Source organism: Musa acuminata, chromosome BXJ2-9 (assembly GCF_036884655.1).
Source record: "Musa acuminata AAA Group cultivar baxijiao chromosome BXJ2-9, Cavendish_Baxijiao_AAA, whole genome shotgun sequence".
NCBI lineage: Eukaryota > Viridiplantae > Streptophyta > Magnoliopsida > Zingiberales > Musaceae > Musa > Musa acuminata.
Genome location: NC_088346.1, coordinates 20,190,814 through 20,213,104, shown reverse-complemented (window position 1 = coordinate 20,213,104; position 22,291 = coordinate 20,190,814). Strand labels below are relative to the sequence as shown.

The window sequence follows — 22,291 nt, the reverse complement described above, 5'->3', positions numbered from 1 at the left end:
GTCAACTTGAAACTCATAATCAAGTCATTAAAATTAATTTCGAAATTCACAAAATATCATGAAATCAAAAGACAATTTGCATTTCATTTGAAGAACTCCTTTTTGATAAATGTAGGGAGCATAATGAACGATCTTGATTTATAAAGAGCTTCATGTTATAATTATCAAGATCATGATTTTAATAATTATTCTCTTTAGCAAAGAATCACAAAAGCACTTTTTTTTTGCATAAGAAATCTCATTGTATTATGATTTATAAATTCTTTTTCTGCACATGAATCATAGGAGATATGTATGTGAAACAAATCTTTGCAAGCAAAGACACTATCATTCATATTTCAAGATGGAATTTATAAGCCGGAATCATTTCATCAAATCCATTTTAGAAAATTATTTTTCATAAGTGTATAAGAAAATTCGATTGTTAGGATACCAATTGTTAAGTGAATCCGAAAATGAAATTAGTACTTTCATGCATTCGGATAAGATTTTGCTATAGATTTTCAAGTTCAATTATGAAGATAAAACATGCTCATGATCATAAAAATTTATGTATCCAAAAAATATAATTTCCAACATGTTATAGTGTAAAATCATCATGGCAATTAAGTGTTTTGAACATTGAATCAAGAATATCCGAAAAATAATCTTAACACATTCATGCATTCGAGCATATTTTTGCCATAGTTTTTCAAATATACTCATGAGAATAACACATGCTTATCATCGGCTTAAAATCTCATGCATAAAATTGTTAATCAAAATATTTAATTTCATCATTATGCATTTCTTCAAATCAAACATGATCTTTAATCAAAATCGAGAAATAACAATGGAAATCAACGTAATACACATTATTACTTCTTAACCATGATTTCATATTTTCAATCAAGATCATTTTATTTGTTTATCATAAAATATGCAATATTATCATTTTCGAAATTACTTAGTATCATCATAATAATTTTTTTTTTAACATGTAATTTTTAAGAAAATTAATTCTAAACTAAAAGAGAAAAATACATCATGAAAGCATCAAGTAATTTCAAAATAAATTAGGGGGATTTCGATTACCTCATCAATGTAGGCTGTTAAGGCGTAGTTTGCCGCCTTGCTTTTGTTGACTTTCTCTTCTTCGGAGGAGCTCGATTCATCCCAATTTTTGTTCTTCTTATTGCGTTTAAAGCAAGTAGTTCGATTCTTTTTGCTTTTTAATTTTCGTTTCATTTGTAGTTTAAGTTCACCATCACTTGAGCTTATGCTCGAGTAGTCTTCAAATGTTCTATGTCTCAAATCCTTCCTGTTCTTTGGAAGGTTGTTTTGTTCATCATTGTCCTCATCACTTGAGTCATCGCTCAAGTGGCATTCATTTGTCCAGAGTTCCAAATCCTTCCTGTTCTTTGGAAGGTGATTGTGTTCAACATGTTCATCATGTGCATTGTGCACCATTTCATATGTCATCAATGAACCAATTAGTTCTTCAAGTGGTAAGTTGTTTAGGTTTTTAGCTTCTTGTATTGCAGTTACTTTTGAATCCCACTTCTTAGAAAGAGAACGCAAAATCTTGTTTACGAGTTCAAAGTCCGAAAAACATTTTCCAAGAGCTCTTAAACTATTGACGACATCTGTGAAACGGGTGTACATGTCGACTATAGTCTCGCTTGGTTGCATTCGAAAAAGCTCGAAATCATGCAATAAAAAGTTAACTTTCGAGTCTTTGACACTACTAGTTCCCTCGTGCGTGATTTCAAGTGTTCGCCAAATGTCAAAAGCTGTTTCGCACGTAGAAATCCGATTGAACTCATTTTTGTCCAAAGCGCAAAATAAGGCATTCATAGCCTTTGCGTTTAAAGAGAAATACTTCTTCTCCAAATCTGACCATTCGTTCGTCGGTTTAGAGGGAAGTTGAAAACTGTTTTCAACGATATTCCATAAATCCATATTTAGAGAAATCAAGAAAACTCTCATTCGAGTTTTCCAATAAGTATAGTCCAATCCGTTAAAGAACAGTGGACGAAAGACCGAAAAGCCCTCTTGAAGAGCCATTTCTCTCGGGTGTAAATCCGAAATGAGAAATACCCCGCTCTAATACCAATTGTTAGGATCGAGAGCACTAAGAGGGGGGGGGTGAATTAGTGCAGCGGAAATCATTCAGCGATTAAAAACGAAAGCTGCGTTCGTTTGATAAAACTATTTTGATGCAAAAGCCGATTCTAAGAATACTTATGATTAAGTGCAGTTTACGTCTAAACACAGTTTGCGTCTAAGCGCAGTTTACACAGTTTGCGTCTAAATGTAGTTTGCGTCTAAATGCAGATTGCGTCTAAGCGCAGTTTGCGTCTAAGCGCAGTTTGCGTCTAAGATCAGATTGCGTCTAAGCGCAGTGCAGTTTGCGTCTAAACGTAGTTTTACGTCTAAACACAGTTTTACGTCTAAACGTAGTTTTACGTCTAAACGCAGTTTGCGTCTAAACGCAGTTTTACGTCTAAACGTAGTTGTGCGTTTAAAAGTAGTTTACGTCTAAAACACAGTTTTACGTCTAAACACAGTTTGCACAGTTTACGTCTAAACGCAGTTTTAAAGGGATCTGAACTTAGAAACTTCGTTCCTAAAAGCGCAGAAGACAGTTTTGCATAATCAAAACATAAACGTAAACTGTAATGTATGAAAACACCGATTTACGTCTGAATACAGATTCGGAAAGATCAGCACTTAGAAACTTGTTCGTAAAAGCGCAAAAGACAGTTTTGCAGAATCAAAACGTAAACGTAAACTGTAATGTATGAAAACACTGATTTACGTCTGAATGCAGATTCAGAAAGATCAACACTTAGAAACTTGTTCGTAAAGGCGCAGAGAGCAGTAGCAATGTAGGAGGTTTGCAGTAATGATAAAGTGCTCAAAATAAACGTAAACCAGAGATTTAGAGTGGTTCGGTCAGTCTTGACCTACTCCACTTTTGGCTTCCTCCACCGACGAGGTCACCGACGTCAACTAGAGGCCTTCCTTCAATAGGCGAAGGCCAACTGCCCTTTTACAGATTCACTCCTTTTGATGGGCTCAGGAGACAACCCTTACAGGACCTTTCTCTCCTCTCTTTACAACTCAAGACTTGAAGAACAGAAAGAGAACTTTAGGACTTTACACAAATTTGAGCTCTTAGAATCACAGAAAAGATCAAGAATTCGGTGTAGGTCTGTATCTTTTCAGTGCTGAATGGGTGGGGTATTTATAGGCCCCAACCCAATTCAAATTTGGAGCTCAAAACGATCAAATCCCGGAATTCCGGGACCAGGCGGTTGCACCTCCTGATTGGAGCGGTTGCACCGCCTGGCAGAGCTCGAAGACTGAGCCCAGGCGGTTGCACCTCTCTATCAGGGGCGGTTGCACCGCCTGAGTCTGGCTCGGAGACTGAGCCCCAGGTGGTGCCACCTCCTGACTGAGGCGGTTGCACCTCTCTGCTAGAGCTCGAAGACCGAGCTCAGGCGGTGCCGCCTCTCTGTCATGGAGATTGCACCGCCCAGTCTAGCTCGAAGACTGAGCTCAGGCGGTGCCACCTCCTGGCTGGGGCGGTTGCACCGCCCAGCTTCACTGAGAGATCCTCTCCTGGGCAGTGCCACCTCCAACCCTGGTGGTGCCACCTCTTTCACTATTTCAGCTCACTTGGTTTGGCTCCAAACTTGGTCCAAACCAGTCCGAACTTGGGCCTAATTGGCCCCTATTTGGGTTATAGGATTAACACCTAATCCTAACCCTAATTAACGTGCTAACTATAACTTTAAAGACATTTTCTAAGCTATTACAATGTTCGCAAGTTAAGACTTCTTCTGGCGAGCTTTCGGCAAACTTCCGGCGGTCTTCCGATGAACTCTCGGAAACCATTCTGCGAACTCCCGGCAAGCTCCTAGACTTCACGATTTGATCTTAGCGAGTTCCAACGAGCTTCTTCGGCAAGCTCTGATCTTTCTCGGCGAGCTCCGCGAACTTCCAACGAAGCTTCCGACGAGCTTCCGAAAATCCTTCGGCAAGCTCCCAACTCATTCTCGGCTAGTTCCAGTAGCATTCCCGATGAACCTTCGGACTTCCGTCGAACTCTCGAACTTGCAACAAATCCTTCGCGCTTGACTCCGACACTTTGTTTCGCTTTATGTCTTCAACGTTATCATAGTTAATCCTGCACAATTAAAGCAAAACTTTGATCGAGACAATTAATCCTAAGCAATTAACCAAGTTGTTCGACATGTCATTGGTCCCTCGACGCTTCGTCTGATTCTTCGACGCATCGTCCTCTCCTGCGGCCTATTGCCCAATCGGCCAGTTGACTCCGCAACTCCGATATCCTTGGCACAATAACCGCTCTTCTTGGCCCGATGCCCGAGTCCACTGCCCGGAGCCTTCTGTCGATATGTCGACCGATCTACCGACCCGACGTCCAATCTTCTAACATGTTCGTCCGTCACAACATGATTTTCCTGCTTTAATTGTCTCATCCTGATCGAAGCATCCTGCGTCACTCAAAACGCAGATTAAATCATAAACATATATCAAGTAGTTTCATCATCAAAATACGAGATTCAACACTCATAGCACAAAGTCTTTCCGGCACGTCGACCATTCCTCTAGCCCGACGTCTAATCTCTAGCATGTTCCACTCAAGCCCAACGTTTGATTCTTCTTGCTTTAATCGAATTGTCTTTCCATGATCAAAGTCAGTCCTACGTCACTCAAACACACATTAGATCATAACTTTATCAATTGATTTCATCATCAAAATCCAAGATTCAACAATTCTAAATTCATCATAAAATTAAAAAATAATATTTTTTTGTTAGAATAATATTCTAGTATAATTCTTAAAATTTTAAAAATTAATTATCCTCAACTCATCTTAAAACATAATTCATTTGAAATAGGTTAGGTGATCAAATTTAACTTAATTTAATTTCGAATGTAATTAGGTCAATATAGGAAATAGGAAATAGGAAATATAAGATTTGTTATTATTTTTTTATGAATTTAGAATAATTTTATATAAAAATTAATATATTTTTTAGTGTATTTAGTTAATAAATGTAACTTGAGTATAATGGTTTTTCTGGATAGTTTAAGATAATTTTATATTAAAAATTAATATATTTTTTAGGATAACTTGAGTGTTTAGTTTTATGATGAATTTAGGATACTTTTAATAAAAATTAATAATTTTTTAAAATATACTTTGTGAATAAGTATAACTCGAGTGCAATCCGAGTGGAACTTGAGTGCAATAATTTTTTGATAATTTAGGATAATTTTAAAAAAATAATATATTTTTTAGATAACTTGAGTTTTTTTAGTTTATGGTAAATTTAGGATAATTTTATATAAAAGCTAGTATGTTTTTAAATATATTTTATGAATAAATATGACTTGAGTCTAATAATTTATCTAGATAAACTACAAGGAGGAGAAAGAGGGAGGAGGCAAGGTGCACTGGAGGAGCAAAAGACAAAAGAGGCAAAATAGGAGGAGTGGGAGGAGAAGATGGAAACCAGGGGGAAGGGAAGAGGTGACCATGGTAAAGGTGGAGGTGGCGAAGGCAGATGTGAAGTAAGAGAATGCTTAGGAGGGGGGGAAAAAGGTGGTGGAAGTGAAGGAAGCCAAGAGGTAGGAGGAGCAGAATAAAGAAGTAATCTAAGGCTCAATTAAATTAAATTAAATAGTTAAGATTTAATTAAACTGATATGATTCGATTTATCCCAAAACATTGGTTGAGCTCTAAACGATTGAATTAAACATAATCAAAAGATAAATCATCATCTTTTTATGATTTCATTGATATTATTTTGATCAAAGTCTAAAAAAAACATCTCCAAATATGTTCGATAAAAACTAAATATGAGACATAGTAAATGAAACATAGTAAAAACTAACTACTAGTATTTTTTTTCATAAATTATCCTATAAATTTTGTTGGTAAATGATAATATTTGTGTTTGATCTAGCTGTATGACAATCATATTTTTCAAACGAAAGATTTATATAACTAAACGAACATGACCTCTTAATTCATTATACTAAATGTGTCGGACCTTACATCGGTAATTAACGTAGGCAATCCTTGTCATAATGATAATCTTGTTACTTTATGATTTGGGTGATCCCAAGGTGACTTTTAATGATTGGGGTGATCAAGGTGACGTTTCTATTGGTAGAAGCCCCATGTCATCGGTTGTCCTTGGTCATGATGCATGTGTCCAAGCTGTATGAATCAAGTCCTCATCTTTATCTTAAGTCCTAGAAATCCTTATCAATATCCTGAAGTCAATATTTTATACCCCACTTTATATATATATATATATATATATATATATATATATATATATATCTCGAGCGATACAACTTGATGTATCACTCGATATGCTCATACCATACCATATTAAACAAAACTCCATAGGTCAATACGATACGAAATAAAAAACCTTGATCTTAATAGTACCATTAACAAAATGCCCATTGGATCTTGATCGTCCTAACCTCCCGTACCAAGCTAAAAAATATTCAGAGAGATTAGGGTCTCATTATTATACAAACAACAATTTCTCTGACAAAGGCTTGAATTATTGGAAAATCTGCGCAAAAACAATGTTAGATCAAAAGACACAAATTACAATTATGATGTACATCTATTTACAGATGAAAAAGGAAGCAGAAAAGGATGTAGTAGGTCTCAGTCACATATGAAACTTAGTGTTGTTATTTACGTTAGCCATCCATATTCGAACTGTGCGGTCATCACTTGCTGATGCCAGCATACGAGGCTTTGCAGGGTTCCAGCTCACGCAGTTCACAGTCATCGAATGGCCAGCTAGGATCTTTATCGGCGTTTCACGGTGTCGCTGCCATATATAGATCTGAAGAAGATGCACTCATGTCAAAACAAATCAAGAAACATAAAACCTTCATGTAACCTTCAATCTCAATGATGAAACATAAAACGATCATGACTCCAGCCTTTTAATCAGTCTAACCGTACAAATAACTCTTGCATTGATTTAAACCAAAAAATAAACATTTCCAAAAAGTAGACAACTTTAGTTGTGCTTTCAAGAAGCAATTGATCCTTATATGATCATGTTTCATCTCCAAATATTGTACTTTTTTTAATGGCAACAAACCAATCTGTTTTCAGCTGATAATTAGTATGGTAACATTCAGTCCATCAAATTTTGTAACCAGACAAGAATATTGTATCCACTTCATCTTAATAATCAAGCCCCACAGATGAAAATAAAAAAATACAGCATACTGCACTGAATAGGTGTGTACCATTAACACAGAAAGAGCTTTAGATCTTAGTGTACATTGTCCGATTTCTTTAGCTTCAAGTTCTAGCATAATCTTGGATATGTTACTACTACACAAAAAAAGGAAAGAAAGAAATATCTGTTTAGTGTTGCAAAAACATACATGAACCAGATGTCTTAAAGACCATGTCCCAAGGAATCGAAACATGCAGTATGTGTGATGTAGAGCAAAATTACAACTACATTGACATCAAAGAAGTGATGCAAATCTGATTTTGTATATCATATTTCTCCAATAATTAAATCGTTGCCTCAAATTAAAGCTTGAAATCTGTTGGGTTTTTTTTTCTTTTTGTTGATGACCAATTATACCTCTTTTTTAAGGGCAGGAACCGTATTATTCTCATTATTGTGCCTTACTACAACTAATTGCTAATTAATATTTGCAAATTTCTTCTGATCTTTATCTTTTTTACATTTAGGTTAAGAGATCTGATTTTTTCCATTTAAGAACCACTAAAAGAACAGCTACCATAACAATAGAAAAAGAGACTGTCCAAGGGACTTTATATTGCATTAGCATGATTGGTCATTCTATTTAAACGTAAACAGAAAATCCTCCTTACAAATCTATATGCCCATGTATGTGACAATCTAGAATCTAAGCACAGACACAGCGACACGTCATTTTTAAAAAAATTAGGACACATATTTTTTAATATATATATATATATATATATATATATATATATATAATTCGATTAACACTAATATTCGATTAACATAAGTTTTGTAGTATTTATACTTCAATTTTATAGACTCAACAATGTGAACAGATAAATATCATCATACAAGTTCACGATTTCTACTGTTGGAAGCCTAGAATCCCTTATTACCACTGGCATTCTAATCCTGTTATAGGATTCGCATTCTGCTATCGGTGACTAAGGGTCGCAATTTAACGTAATCTCTAGGTTCCGTAAGAAATCTTCAAACTCCCAAGATTTCATGCCTCTACTCCCATGCAAGCTCTAGACCACTATTCCCAGTGCTCCAAGCTTTTAGGTTATATATATACATATTCCAGCTATAATTTCTCTTGAGGTTTTGTACTATTAAGTCACTTGGTGTGTTGTTCTTGGTATGTAAATAACAATTTCTCGTGAGCTTTCGTACTGCTATGTCACTTGGAGTGTTGTTTTTGGTGTGTAAATAACATCTAGTATACATAAAATGCTAGTATTCCCAACTTTTCTAGAGACTAATGTAGCAAATCGATGAATTATCACGCTTCACATCTTTCTCTCCCACGCTTGACATCTTGCTCTTTCCTTGAATTGCAATTCAGGAAGAAGGGAGAAGAAATGTTAACATGCTAATCATTGCCTAAACCCATCACTCGCCTTTGACCATCAAATGGGCCCCACGTGGACCCTCGTCCATTGAACTAATCCAAGTCTCTGACCCCTTGCACCGATTACGAATAAAATAAAAAAAAATACTTACCTCGACAATGTGACTCCACTAGACCTAATGACAATGCGGTCATTTTCTCCATCACCCTCGAAGGGACATGGGCCTAGCATAAAGTTGCTACCTCGATACCGTAGGCTCGCATGCACATCATGTGAGCGAGGAAGGATGCGAGAGAGATGAGGAAGGGTGTGGACCAATGGGAGATAGTTATCCTGACACGAATATGCATGTCCAAAATTAAAATAAATAAATAAATAACAGACACGTGTCTGGCCATGTCGGTGGCATATCTGTGTCCAACACGGATATGCCCACCAAATCAACATGTCTGTGCTTCTTAGTCTAGAATATATATCATGAATTTAGGTGTTGCTAGTTGCCACAATACACACCTTGTACATACCATACAGATGGATATCCAATAGATACAAGGCCTGAATCCATGACATGGATTATTCTAGCATGTTAAATTAACACACCAATATGATATATGGGACGTGTAATATGTACCATGTTACAATATCTCAGCTAAAGGGGCACAGCAAAAGACTATAACCTTTAACCTTCATTTTTGTATGTATGTAAATGACTCCCCAAAATGTTGTAAGAGTTCCATTTATTCCTAATACAGCGGAGGAAATGACACCATTTTCTAACAGTTAATAGAAACTCCATCATGCTCCATATCAAGTTATCATGTAGGTATCTCATGCTCCAAAGTGAAGTAATAAAAAAAAAAATCCAAAGAGGGACCTTGTTTATGCTTGCTCCCCTTCCCTTAGTCCTTAAGATCATTCTAAATGTTTCATATTCACCTCCTTTAAATTTGAAAAATCTAATAGTAGTTGCAAATCACTTGCATGAGCCATCAGAATTTATCGACTTCATTTGGCTCTACGAGGAAGTGTTGGCTTTCTTAAGTAGGCACAACCGAGCTTTAGAAGTTATCCTCATGCATGAATGTTGAGGCAAGTGTGTTGAGCTTCCACTTGCCATTAAAATTATAAAGAGAACTTAGGAGAGGGAGAGAATGCTATCGCAAAGAATATTGCACTTAGAGACCTTATGAGAGTATTATGATTGCTTAATGAATTGGTGTGAGAAGGAATGAGAAGTTTAGGAGGTATTTATAGATATTTTGAGATTGTTTCTTCCCAAGATACCCCCCAACTAGCTGCTATTTAGTAATTGGAAAGGTTTTGATTCCAAATCTGTGCAGTTGGAACCAAAACCAAACCGCCCAAGCCTGATTCTAGTTTGGTTCCGAACCAATAAACTGCTAGGCTAATTCAGTTCTGATTCTAACCAGGTTGGGTTCCGGTTCAATTCCAATTTGAAGTGAACTTTAGTCAAGCCTAGTAGACCTGCTCCCGGTTCGGTTTGAACTAGGACCGAACCGAAATCGAATAGGGCTTCGGTTTTGATTACATTCCGAATCAACATACTGCCAAGCCGAATCCAATCTAGTTTGATTCTAGTTCGAACCAAACCATGGTCATGCCTAAAGACCTAGTGCCAATTCAACTTGAACCTGGACCGAATTGGCTTGTAACCCAAACCAAACCGGCTTAGCAGTTAGCCTAAACAATTACAGAAAGAAAAAAATGGCCAACGATCAAAATTGACCGTTGATCGAATGTTTTGGCGACCCAACGGATCAGGCTAAGGCCCAACACCGACTGTTAGAAGCATCAAGGGCAAATGACTAATTTGCCCCTTCTAATAACCAAATAAACACTATTTCAAGGGGCATTTGGTTATTTTATAATTTAAAATATAAAAATAGGAAAAAAAGGATAAATTTGCCCTTTCAAATAATGCCAACAAACTATTATATTTTTTATCCATAGTTGTGCAAGCTGATTTTAGAGAGAGAAGCTCTGTTAGGGTTTTCCACCACCTTCATAGCCGTCAGCGGTTCATCACTACCAACAAAGCCTTGCCCCGCTTATGGTGCTACAAAAGGCCGGGCTGCACCCACTCTCTTGAGGGCGTCAAGAGTCGTCATTGAGAAACCTAACTCGTCTCCTCACATAGCGATGCATAGTCCTAACATAGAGGACTCCTCGGAGGGCAAGCTTCTCCTTGAGCATCCTCTTCACTCGTGATCTCTTCCACGAAGGGACCGACGATGTTATGTGTGGACAACCTGCATTGCATCCAATGGTGTTGCCTCCCCCTATAAATCCTGATCTGGTCATTATTAGAAGTCTGATTGCTTCTTCCCACATCGACATCCCTCCCACGATATGCTCTTCTTCCTTGCTAGAGCTTTCATTTGGTGTTGGAGCCTCGCCGACGATCAACAGATTATTAATCCCAATGAATCTCAACATTCCAAGCATGATCTCCTCCTTAATCTCATGAGCGATTGCTCTCCCTAGATTGCATGCATTTCCTTGGAGACGGGTGCGTTACCACCCCCGAATTCTACACGTGATATGGATCCTTTCCCCTGCTGACTAATCTATAGTGTCAAAAGTCCAGCGTAGGTCCCCTCCCCCCCTTCAATCACCAAGTTCAAGAGAATGTTAATGTGGCACCGAATGCTTCCCCCTTGGATCCTAATATTGCTATGAAGTTGTTCACCTATTGCACATGGGATACGGGGTGTTTAGGAGGCCAAGACCTCTTCCAATATCATTCCTCTTGAAAAAATGACTAGTATGCCCGAGAATAAGCCTTGGAGTTCTTTGTTTGCAATCTTTATCTTGCGCTAAAAACTACACTCTTCCACTAGGAACCTATATTCTCAAATGAATGCACTCTTAAAATTAAAACGATTGAGGAGGAAATACTCAAGGGAGAAGAGCACTTGAAGAACTCTCTAATCGATTAATTTGTTGGTTCATGTCCACCCTTTCATGTTATAAGAAGTCAAGTAAATACTATCGGGAAATAGTTAGATCTCTTGATGTCTTCTCCTAGGAAGCAGGCTTCTTTACATTCAGATTTAGCAATCAGGAGGATCTCACCAAAGTTATGAAGTCTGAACCATGGTACATTCATAATAGACTCCTTATTCTTCATCCCTGGGACCATGATACTCGTTTGGAGAAAATTGATAATTTGCTATTCCTTTTTGGGTAAAACTCTACAACCTCCCCCTTTTCAAGTGGACTCTCAAATTTCTCAGTTTCATTGCTAGTGGCATTGGCAAACCCCTTTTCATGTCACAAGCTTCCCCCTTTTCATATTACAAGCTTGTAATATTGCTTATTAGTTCATCTATAAATAGGTGTTTGGCAATGCCACTAATAATAGAATTGAGAAATTTGAGAGTCCACATGAAAACGGTAAGATTGTAGAATTTCACCCAAAGAGGAATAATTCAAAAAATTAATTTTCTCTAAACGAGTGTCATGATCCCAAAGACGAAGAATGAGTTTATTGTGAATGTTAGTCCGAACTCTGACTCTTGTGAGATCCTCCTTATTGCTAAATATTGATAGAAAGAAACCCACTTCCAAAGAGAAGACATCAAGGGATCCAATAGGTTCCAGATAGTATTTACTCGGCTTCTGACAACATGAAATGATGACCGTGAACTAACAAAGTATCCAATCAAAGAGTTCTTTCCGTACTCCTCTCCCTTGAACATTTCCTCCTCGATTGCTTTAATTTTAAGAGTGCCTTCATTTGAAAATATCGGTTCCTCGTAGAAGAGAGTAGTTTTTAGCGCAAGATAAAGATGCAAAAAAAGAACTCGAAGGCTTATTCCTGAGCATACTAGCCCTTTTTGTAAGATGAGCAATATTGAAAGAGGTCTAGGCCACCTTAACACCCTTCATCCCATGTGCAACGAGTGAACACTTCGCAACAATATTAGGATCCAAGGGGGAAGCATTCGATGCCACATCATCATTCGCTTGAACTTGTTGATTGGAGGAGAGGAGGGGACCCATGCTAGACTTTTGACACTGTGGATTGGTCAACGAGGGAAGGGTTCACATCACTTATGGAATTTGAGGGTGGTAACGCACCCATCTCCGAGGAAGGAAACACGCATGACTTAAGCGGAGCAATCACGCACAAGATTGTGGAGGAGATCATGCTTGAAACGTCGAGATTTATCAAGACTCCCGCGTCAGCCGTCGACAAGGCTCCAACACTAAAGGAAAGCTCTAATAAGGAAGAAGCACATCGTGGAAGGGATGTTGATGTGGGAAGAAGCGATCGGACTTCTAACCGCAAGTAGGTCAAGATTTGTAGGGGGAGGCGACACTGTTGGATGCGATGCAACATCCACAGGATGATGGTTGTCCATATGTAACACCACAGATCTCTCCGCACAAAAGATTGCAACTGAAGAGGATGCAAAAGGAGATGCTTGCCCTCTTGACGAGTCCTCTATGTTAGGACTATGTATTGCCAAGTCAGAGGCAAATTTCTTAATGACTCTTAACGCCCTTGAGAGAGTGGTGATAGCCCGCGCTTCTGAGCACCATAAGTGGGGTGATGCATTGCCATCAATGATGAACCACAAACAGCCATGAAGGAGGAAAAAAACTATAGCAAAGCTTCTCTCTCTAAAATTAGCTTATGCATTATGGATAAAAAATACAATAATTTGTCAGCATTATTTTCAAAAATAATTTGAATTGAAAATGACCATTATGACAATGAAAACTAAATTGGTACATTATTTTCTAGATATTCTACCTATTTTCCATGTTTCTTTTGTTTTGATCCTCGTAGAGTCGATGGTTTGCATGATTATTTAAGAATTTATTTGATCGTTTATATTTAGATCTCGATATTGGTGAAAAAATGATGAAAAGTTAAAAAAAAATATCATAAACTTATATGACCATTATAGTGCAACTTATAATAGACAACAAGCTACCTCCCAATCTTCTCAATCTATGGATCAAGTTAGTAATTAAAGTAGTAGAATTAGTAGAGGGGAGAAATTATTATTGCAAAGATAAAAGAATCCAAGTAAATAATCAAGCTCGAATTCCCAACTTGATACTAATATAATAAATTATTTTGAGTTTGGTAATAGCACTATAGGTAGGATTTCCACTTTTCAATGGTGGGTACACCATTCAACACCATTCAACAACCTTCCAAATTTTAGCCATCATTGCAAGACAAATATTAGCAAATCTGATGTCAACGATAGCTGCGGAGAAAGCTTTCAACACGAGGGGCGTATCCTGGATGATACTCATTCAAGTATGAGCCCTGAATCAGCTAACGCCTAAGCATGCATTTATTATTGGACCAAGGAGGAGCAATGAAGCCAAGTGATCATCCATGAAGGCAATGAAGACTTATTTGATCTATCAACGAAAGGAATAATCAAGACATTCGACACTAGAAATGATTGATGTTTTTATTTTTTTTATCTACTTTTATGTTATTATGTGTAGCCTAAGCATGTGTTTATTACTAGACCAAGGAGGAGCAACGGACCCAAGTGATCATACACAAAGACAATAAAGACTTATTCGATCTATCAATGAAAGGAATGATCAGGAAATCCAACACTAGTAATGATTGATGTTTTTATTTTTTTATCTATTTTTATGTTATTATGTGTATAGAAATAAATCCGATTTTCAAAGTGGCACTTTAATCAAAATTTAAAAATAAAATTATGATCCTTTTGTTACTTAAAATTATTTTTAATTAAAAATTAATTTTTTTTTAAATAAAAATGTAGAATCAGAGCTACTCGAATCCGACTCCCAAAACCTTGGAATCGAAACTGCCGGTTTTGTAATCGAAGTCAGACGCAAGTGGACCAATGTGGGGGCCCGAGCGGCTGATTGGTGGCAATGGGCTGTGGGTGTCTAAGGAGGAGGGATAATGTGAGAGAGATTGACGGACAAACCTTCCGTGACAAAGATTGAGAAAGAGGCGATGTGATAATCCTAAATAGAAAAAAAGCTGACCTTCACTAAACCACTCGAAAAGGGTTGATCAGGAGTTCAGGACCATCCGAAAAGGGCTGATTCATGTGCCAGTTCACCATCAAGCTAGCATCAAATACTGCCCAGCATACACTGGTCCAAGTATTATTTGGAACCATGGCAAGAACAATGATCTAGGTAACTCGTGCTACACGTCACTCAACAGTGGTACAGTACCATGCCCATGCCAAGGCATCTCTATAATCAGGGCAGTTTGTGTGCTTCTTAATATCATACATGTGGCTGAGAGGCATACAGTAGACAGTACAGAAGTACATATCTTTGTTATGCTGCACTGCCACAGAAAAAAAAAACATGTGGCAAATATCAGCAGCAGCAAGAAACATTAACATATGCAAGAACCATTTTTACAGGTCAGGTAAGCATTAACTCATACTAAAGATTGGAAAACAGCAAATATCAACTATGCTGCCTGTACATGTTCCTTTTAAAAAAGTTTACTAGCAGAAAATGTTTCCAACCAAGTATGCAAATTAAAACATGATAAAAAAAACATGGAACAGCCAATAATCTTATCAAGAAACAAAAGGAAAGGATGCAACTCCCAAGATTCAGTTCTAGATTTATATCCAACCATAAACATCAACTCTTATCTCAAGATATATAATAAAAATATGATCAGAGCAGTAATAAAGTTGAACTGTAATATGAAATTAGTCTTGAATGAATAATAAATATAGCAAGTGCACATGCAGTGGGGAATTAAAAAAATCAGAAAACAAGTATATTAGGTTCTACAAGTTCGCACATTAAAAATATCTAATATTTTTAGAAACTCTTTTAAAGGTCTCTTTCTATGCTTTAGGCACTGCTTAGAGAGCTATCAAGCTTCATAAACTCTTCCCTACAAAATTTGCATTAAATCTATATAAACTTGGGAGCGAGAATATTAGCATTGCCATTAAGAAACTAAAAGAAGAATTATAAACATAAATCTAGGTCACCACCAAGAAGAACCAATAGTTCAAGATTCATTATTAGTATTCTGTACAAAACTAATGCAAATTAAAATGGCATAACAACCTAAAAGGTACAGTAGGATAACAAAACATATTAAGATCCATATATATTAAAAATATGGTTGCACTAATGAGAAAAATAACTGATGCAAGCATTAAAATTTAAAAGAACAATAATGTTAAAAGAAACATCACCTGTGAATCCTCACTACCACTGGCAATGAATAAAGAATTTGATCCACCAAAACATGACCGAATTACATACTTTCCCTGCTTGTGCCCTCTAAATTTATCTGGCAAGCTTGAGCTCACATTAATATTCCATAAATGGATCTCCTCACTGTTTAAATTGACAATAAAAAACTGTCCATCACTTGAAAGAGAGAGTGAGGTTATAGAGTGTTCTTCGTGTATTTTCCATTCATTTCCTCTATGGAAATCACGTATTAAAATTTCTTTGTTGGAGCATATACTGATCAAACACCGCCCATCAGGTGTCACAGCAAGATCAGTAACTTTTGGCATCCTCTCTCCCTCCCAAACTTCCAGCTCATTTCCCTCTAAATCACATGTGAAGATTCGATTATCAGGCTCCCAGCTGCCACAAACTATCTTCTCAGATTCTGGAAACCATGCACATGAGCTGATGATACGATTTGCTCCACCAGTAAATGTGAATTTGCACATGCCATCACAAACATCCCATAACTTTAAGGCTTCTCCATTACCACAAGTAAGTAACATTCTATCATTTGGGCTCCATGCTAGAAAAGATATAGGTTTCATGTGGCCCTCCAGAACATGCCTTAATGATATACTGTCATCTTTGTTCACCTATAATTTGTTGAAAAATGAAAAAAAATCAAATATTTGTTCTTTGTTATCACCAATGCTATTTCCTTTTAAACCTTTGTCTATGATAAAAAACCATTCATATAAAATCAAATTTACAGAGCACCTTCAAATGCTAAATAACTATTGAAGACAATTTTTCATGAGATTCGTTGCACTTGAACAAACTAATTAAATATAGCACACAAGTTAGAGACTATTTCATCAAGACAAACCAAAGGAAAAGCCGCTGCCTTCCATCTAAATAATAAAAATATTAAATCCATAAGAAGTCAGTTTTATAAAGTTATCAGAAAAAAATTTTGTTAAATTTTACTATATTTAGTTAACATGGTCTCCAATCTAAATATTAGCATAGTTATTAAATTTAGTTCCAAATATTTTATGTGGCCCCTCAATATACTTTCCCTCTTAAAGGATGATTAGACACTTTAATACACAGATGAAACCAGCCTCGCGTATGTGTGCATATTACATAACAGTACCTGCAGCTGCATCTGATGTTAGGGGTCATGCTCAATATGATCCTTGAATAATTTTACAGAAACATAACTAAACAATATCTGTTAAGGTTGAAAAAAAAATCAAGAAATATAATTGGATTAGCTAGACTCCAGTAACATAAACTTGAATGAGCTGATCTTTTTTTTTTTAACCTACATAGTTTCTATTGTGCATAAGTTTCTACAAATTAATCTTTTTCTTACCAAGTAAAACTAATACAACACAAACAATTCAAGAATCCTAACAATCTATCACTAAATACAGATAATAAAAGATTGTAAGGGAAAGCACTATAGTATTTGTTACATACTAGTTGCAAAGTCATACCGCCCATATGATGGCAGTGCAATCACGAGAGGACGATGCCAAGTAATCCCCGTTATGTGAAAACTGAACAAACCAAACTTCATTTTTGTGGTCATATAATATCTGCACATATGGAAAATGTAATACACCTGTTTCAAACTTATCAAAAGATATTAAACTGTTACAAGAATGACAGAATGTATTCTTTCTTCTAGTCTTGCAAAGTTAAAATTTACAATCATAAGAAGAACAGCCTTTCTTTCCTTCAAAAATGCTCTAAAAAAAGGTGAGTTATATAAGAAATCAATTATTTCCTTGATATTGAAAACAGCATAAAGGTTCTCACCAAGGGGAAGAAGGAACTTGATTTCTTTCCCAAAATGAAAATGTGCTCAGGTTGACCCAGGAATGAATATTTAACAACCAAAATACAAGTACATTGGCTCCATGACCACTCTAATACTAATTGCAAAACATTTGTGCATAAAAAAAATCTGATATGGTATTTTCTTTTGCATGATATAAAATGCAAGGCATAACTTTCCATGCTATACCATCTTTTGATGTAAATAGGCATCTCATCAGTAGGCATCAGAACTAAGAATAGAATAGAAACAACTCTAAAAGGCCTCCTTAGACTCCATGATAATTGTACCAAGAAACAAAGTATAAAGTGGAGTATCAGCAAGTTCACAACAATAAAAAATTTAGAGAAATTCTTCTCTCTCATATGTGTCAGCAAATGAAAGATTGATCATTTGCCACCAAAACAAATAATCACTTGCTTATCTTAAAAAGATCTGTTCAGAACTATCCTTTATATATCAAACAAATCTGAGGATATTCTAAATCCTGAATCTCAGTTTAAATTCCTGAAGAAACTCTTGGATCTCGAAGTTAGTTGCAGTTAATTATGCTCCTTATTATTGCAATTCTAGAGTAAACTGAATGAGCTACTTGTAAACAATTGTATATATTTAACCTTGCAGGGAAAATTTTTTAACCATTTTAATGAGACCAACTCATGTGGCATGTTTTGTAAATTCATAGTGCTATATCCATCGTTGCAAGTTAACATAACTAAACTCTCCTTCAAACATATCAAATTTGCAAACAAACAAAAGGCCCTACAGTACAAACTACAAATTAGAACTAAAACAATCCCCAACCTTTACCACATTATATAAAATAACAATCTTATTGATAATGAGCAAATCGAAGGTAAAATAGTAAATGTAAAATGCACTATTCATATGTAAAATTGTTTACTAGGTTCATAATTGAAATCAAAGAGTCTATTTCAAAGATTATTTCTAGAACTATCGGACCAATGTTTTCGCTCATTCTCATAAGGGCTAATTCAGATTGAACATAAATTTTCTAACAAAATAGTCGCACTATGACTACTAAAAAATTATTAACACCAATAATTTGAGATGAATATATATATATATATATATCAACAACACCATGATGGACTTCAGCATCTATAATGATGACTTCCATAAAGATGACTATTGTGATTCAGGGTGCCCATAAGCAAGGTAACATATGCCACTTGTACTGGTTAGTACGAGTATATATATATACTGATCCAATAGCCAACCAGAGTGTAGAACAGCTGATTTCAGTCGCTTGGTACCAACATGGGCGATACCACACAGTCAGTTCACAGTACCAGGCTTACCCTGTGGTGAACAGTCTGGAACCGGGTAGTAAGTTAATCACTCGGTCTCTATAATCTTTCTTTGTAGTTTTTAACAAATGAGCAATGGCTATTATTTTTATTCTTTGATTCTGGTATTCTCTCTCTTTCTTACATGATCTTTCTCCTCTCACTTGATCTCTCTTTCCCCCCTCATTTGTCGCCTCCTCCGCTTCGCTGTCACATCGTTGCATCATTGCTGCCACATCCTCTGTCCCGTAGCACACTGTTGTCGCCTTCACCACCTCGTCTACATCACCATTCCCTCCTCTTAGTGATATGCCTTTTCCTCCACCACCTCCTCCTCCTTCGCTTTCTCTTCATCCTTCGCCTCTTCCTATTCCTCCTCCTCCTCCTACTAGTCCATCTTTTCCCTGCTGCCTCCGCCTTTGCTTTCTCCTCATCCTTTGCCTCTTCCTATTCCTCCTACTAGTCCATCTTTTCTTCTATTACTTCCTCCTTTGTCTTTTCCTTTTCCTTATCTGCCCCCTCCTCCTCTTATGACTTCTTTTCAACTTGTTCTTCTTTTGCCTCCTCCTCCACTCCTCTCTCTCTCCCCTCCCGTATGTACTGACCTATATCGGGTGTCAGTATGTCAATGCGTTCTGGTCCAACTATTGATTGGCATTGGCACTGAACCAAAGATTTTAAACTTTTCTCATAAGGATGGCTTCCATGAAGAACTCTGTAGCTTCTTTTCAATCTAAAATAACTTAAAATAATTCCAAAGGAATGGAGAAGGAAACTAGCTACACAAATCATAATGCCACTAATGTGGCTGTATTATTATTTTCAGCTAGTTGCAGTGAATCGTCTGTATTCAACCTCATTCAGCATTTAGTGGATATGTTTTCTTAGTCAAACTAACACGATCAGCTCATCGAATAAGTTATGCCGGATTAACTGAAGTGTCACAGAAATTAAAGGTTCTGGTGGAAACTGAAACAGTTGTCAGCAGTCATTGGTATAACATTAACAAGGGTGATTGCCTCATGTAACAAGTTCCCTACCAAATTCAGAGTATCGTTTCCATTTCCTGCAAGTGGAATGCATTTGGTCTTCAAGCATACCCAATTTATGAGTGAAGCAAATACTTAGGCACATTACATAAAAAAAAATGAACTCCAGTTATAACAAGTCTTAAAAGATAGCTCTTCAACATGACGGATTATAGTAAAAGGGATACAAGCAACCTGGCTGCACTTGGAAGGGATTTGTTCTTGGCTGCATTTGTGATCCTCATACAGAGTTACCTCGCCAGGAGAGTTGTGGTAAAAGCAGGACGCAATCTGCTTGAGAACAGTCATCTCCACGAGATGCTCCAACCTGGCACTAGGCACCCGCACCCACGGCGGCAGCACCTCAACCAAATCCAGCAGCAACCCCAATCTCCTGCGGACCCGGTCCTCCACATTAACAATACCCTCCGACGAAATGAGCAACCTTGCCAGCCCATGAACCCTCTGCCGGTCCATATCCAGCGGCGCAATCCGCTCCGACAGCACGTCCCTAGCCATCAAGAACCCATCCTTCAACCCCAAGAGTTCCAAGAAGTGCTCCTTCCACACCAGAAAAGCCGCAGCGGCCCTGGCTCCGCAATCCATATCCTCGATAGACTCGATCGTGGCGATGCAGTCGTCCCACCGGCCCGCCATGACGTCAAGGAAAAGCGCGGTGTACTCCGGCGAGTCAAGCGAGACCCCGGACTCCGATTCCAGCGTCGCGGCGGCTCGGCGGTACCCGAGGGAGTAGAGGCACTGCACGATGATCCTCACGAACTCGGTCCTCCGTTCGCCGAGCACCCGACGAGGAACCTCGCGCGATTTGGTGTCCGTAAGCGATCTGGGATCTGGATTCTCATTAGCCTCCATTCGTCCTGCAAATTCGCCAGTTTGGAGGGGCTTAGGGTTTGGGAAGCAACACTACAAAAGAGAGAGACCTCGGAAGGCTTGCTTGATAGACTAAAGAAGAAGAAGAAGAAGAAGAAGAAGAAGAGAGGCTTGAAAGTCCACAGCAGTGGCTTTGGGGGGAAGAGGAGAAGACGAGATCCAACGATGGCTTGCGAAATGCCAAACCTTTTTTAGCGGACAGAAGAAAGGAATAAGAAATCGGATAAATTAACAAGCCGAAGAGGCGGATTGCTGTTTGAGCTCCAACGTGCACCTTCGCGGTCCCTACCCGTTCCCGACCACGCCCGCTTCTGCGCCGATTTGCATGCGGGTCCCACGAGAAAATGGTTGTTTCTCCGGCTATCAGACGGGTACAATTCGGGGTAGTTTCGCATGGAGCAGGAAAAGTGGTGTTGTGGGCGGATCGTTGGCAGATCGCAGCCGCCGGATGAGGATGATGTCGAGTGGTGCGAGGACAAGGCATGAACAGTTTTCTTTCCCCATTCTAGATTGAGCCTCCGGTTATTGGACCGAATGATGGGCGTCACGCAATGAGAGGATGGCTGCGGCGGAGGATGTTGTGGTGGTTGCTCGCGTGCCAACGGCCGTTGGTTGGGTTCACTGGAATTCCCCCGGCACTCTGTTTTGCGGTGTGGGATTCCGTCGTCGGCACTCGCATGTCCTTTTCTTGATCACTAGGCTGCAGGGGTTGTGAAGACATCGTTCAACAGGGTAAGTCACGCTGCCCGTTGTTCAGTTTGATTGATGTGGTTGATGACAAACATGGTTGTATTATTTTTGTATGATTATTTTGTGACAATAATATTAGGGTGATTTTCTAGGAAAATCCTCTTATTTTTTTATTTTTCGAGATCATATCTCTCATTTTCATATTTTCCAAAGAGAATTTTTTTCTTGTATAAAAAAATGAATATATCTTTAAAAAGGAGGGTTTCTCATTGTAGTCTAATTTAAGTTAAACTGTTTCAATATCATATTATTTTTTATTAGTGCTACAACGGTTTTGGTTTATGAAGTTCTTGATTATTAAATCAAAAATCCTATTGCTTAATTCAAAATTATTATAATTTATTTTCTAAAACCAGTTATAAAGTTTTTTTTTAAATGCAGTGAACCATCACAAATTACTATTATAAAATTCAAAAACATTGTTACTCATTCTTTCACCATAAATTATCACAGATATTATAAGATTTTCTAAAATATTTAGAACTAAATTTAATACAAATTTATCAAATTAAACTTTTATCATATTTTATGTTGAAATATGTCAAACACTCGTAATATTCATCTAATTCCATTCTGATTCTCATATTAGTTATTTTATAATATCTAAAGATCAATAGTAAAT

General features: G+C 37.4%; 1 protein-coding gene across 1 annotated transcript; it reads right to left on the bottom strand.

Moving 5' to 3' along the window:
• Nucleotides 1–6,450: 6,450 nt before the first annotated feature.
• Nucleotides 6,451–21,125, bottom strand: LOC135623297 (WD repeat-containing protein WDS homolog). The gene is made up of 4 exons (XM_065126091.1): nucleotides 20,224–21,125; nucleotides 17,347–17,448; nucleotides 15,859–16,497; nucleotides 6,451–6,893 (listed from the first exon to the last, which is right to left on the bottom strand). Exons 1-4 carry the CDS (start codon nucleotides 20,899–20,901, stop codon nucleotides 6,714–6,716), a joined length of 1,599 nt encoding a protein of 532 aa, XP_064982163.1. The 5' UTR covers nucleotides 20,902–21,125; the 3' UTR covers nucleotides 6,451–6,713.
• Between the last annotated feature and the right edge of the window lie 1,166 nt (nucleotides 21,126–22,291).

Excerpts from the sequence above, each read along its gene's own strand:
- LOC135623297 (XM_065126091.1), bottom strand. The coding sequence starts at position 20,901 with ATGGAGGCTAATGAGAATCCAGATCCCAGATCGCTTACGGACACCAAA. Across the intron at positions 17,449-20,223 it reads TCCCTTCCAAGTGCAGCCAG|ATATTATATGACCACAAAAA; the intron begins GTTGCTTGTATC and ends CCATATGTGCAG. Across the intron at positions 16,498-17,346 it reads GCACTGCCATCATATGGGCG|GTGAACAAAGATGACAGTAT; the intron begins GTATGACTTTGC and ends AACAAATTATAG.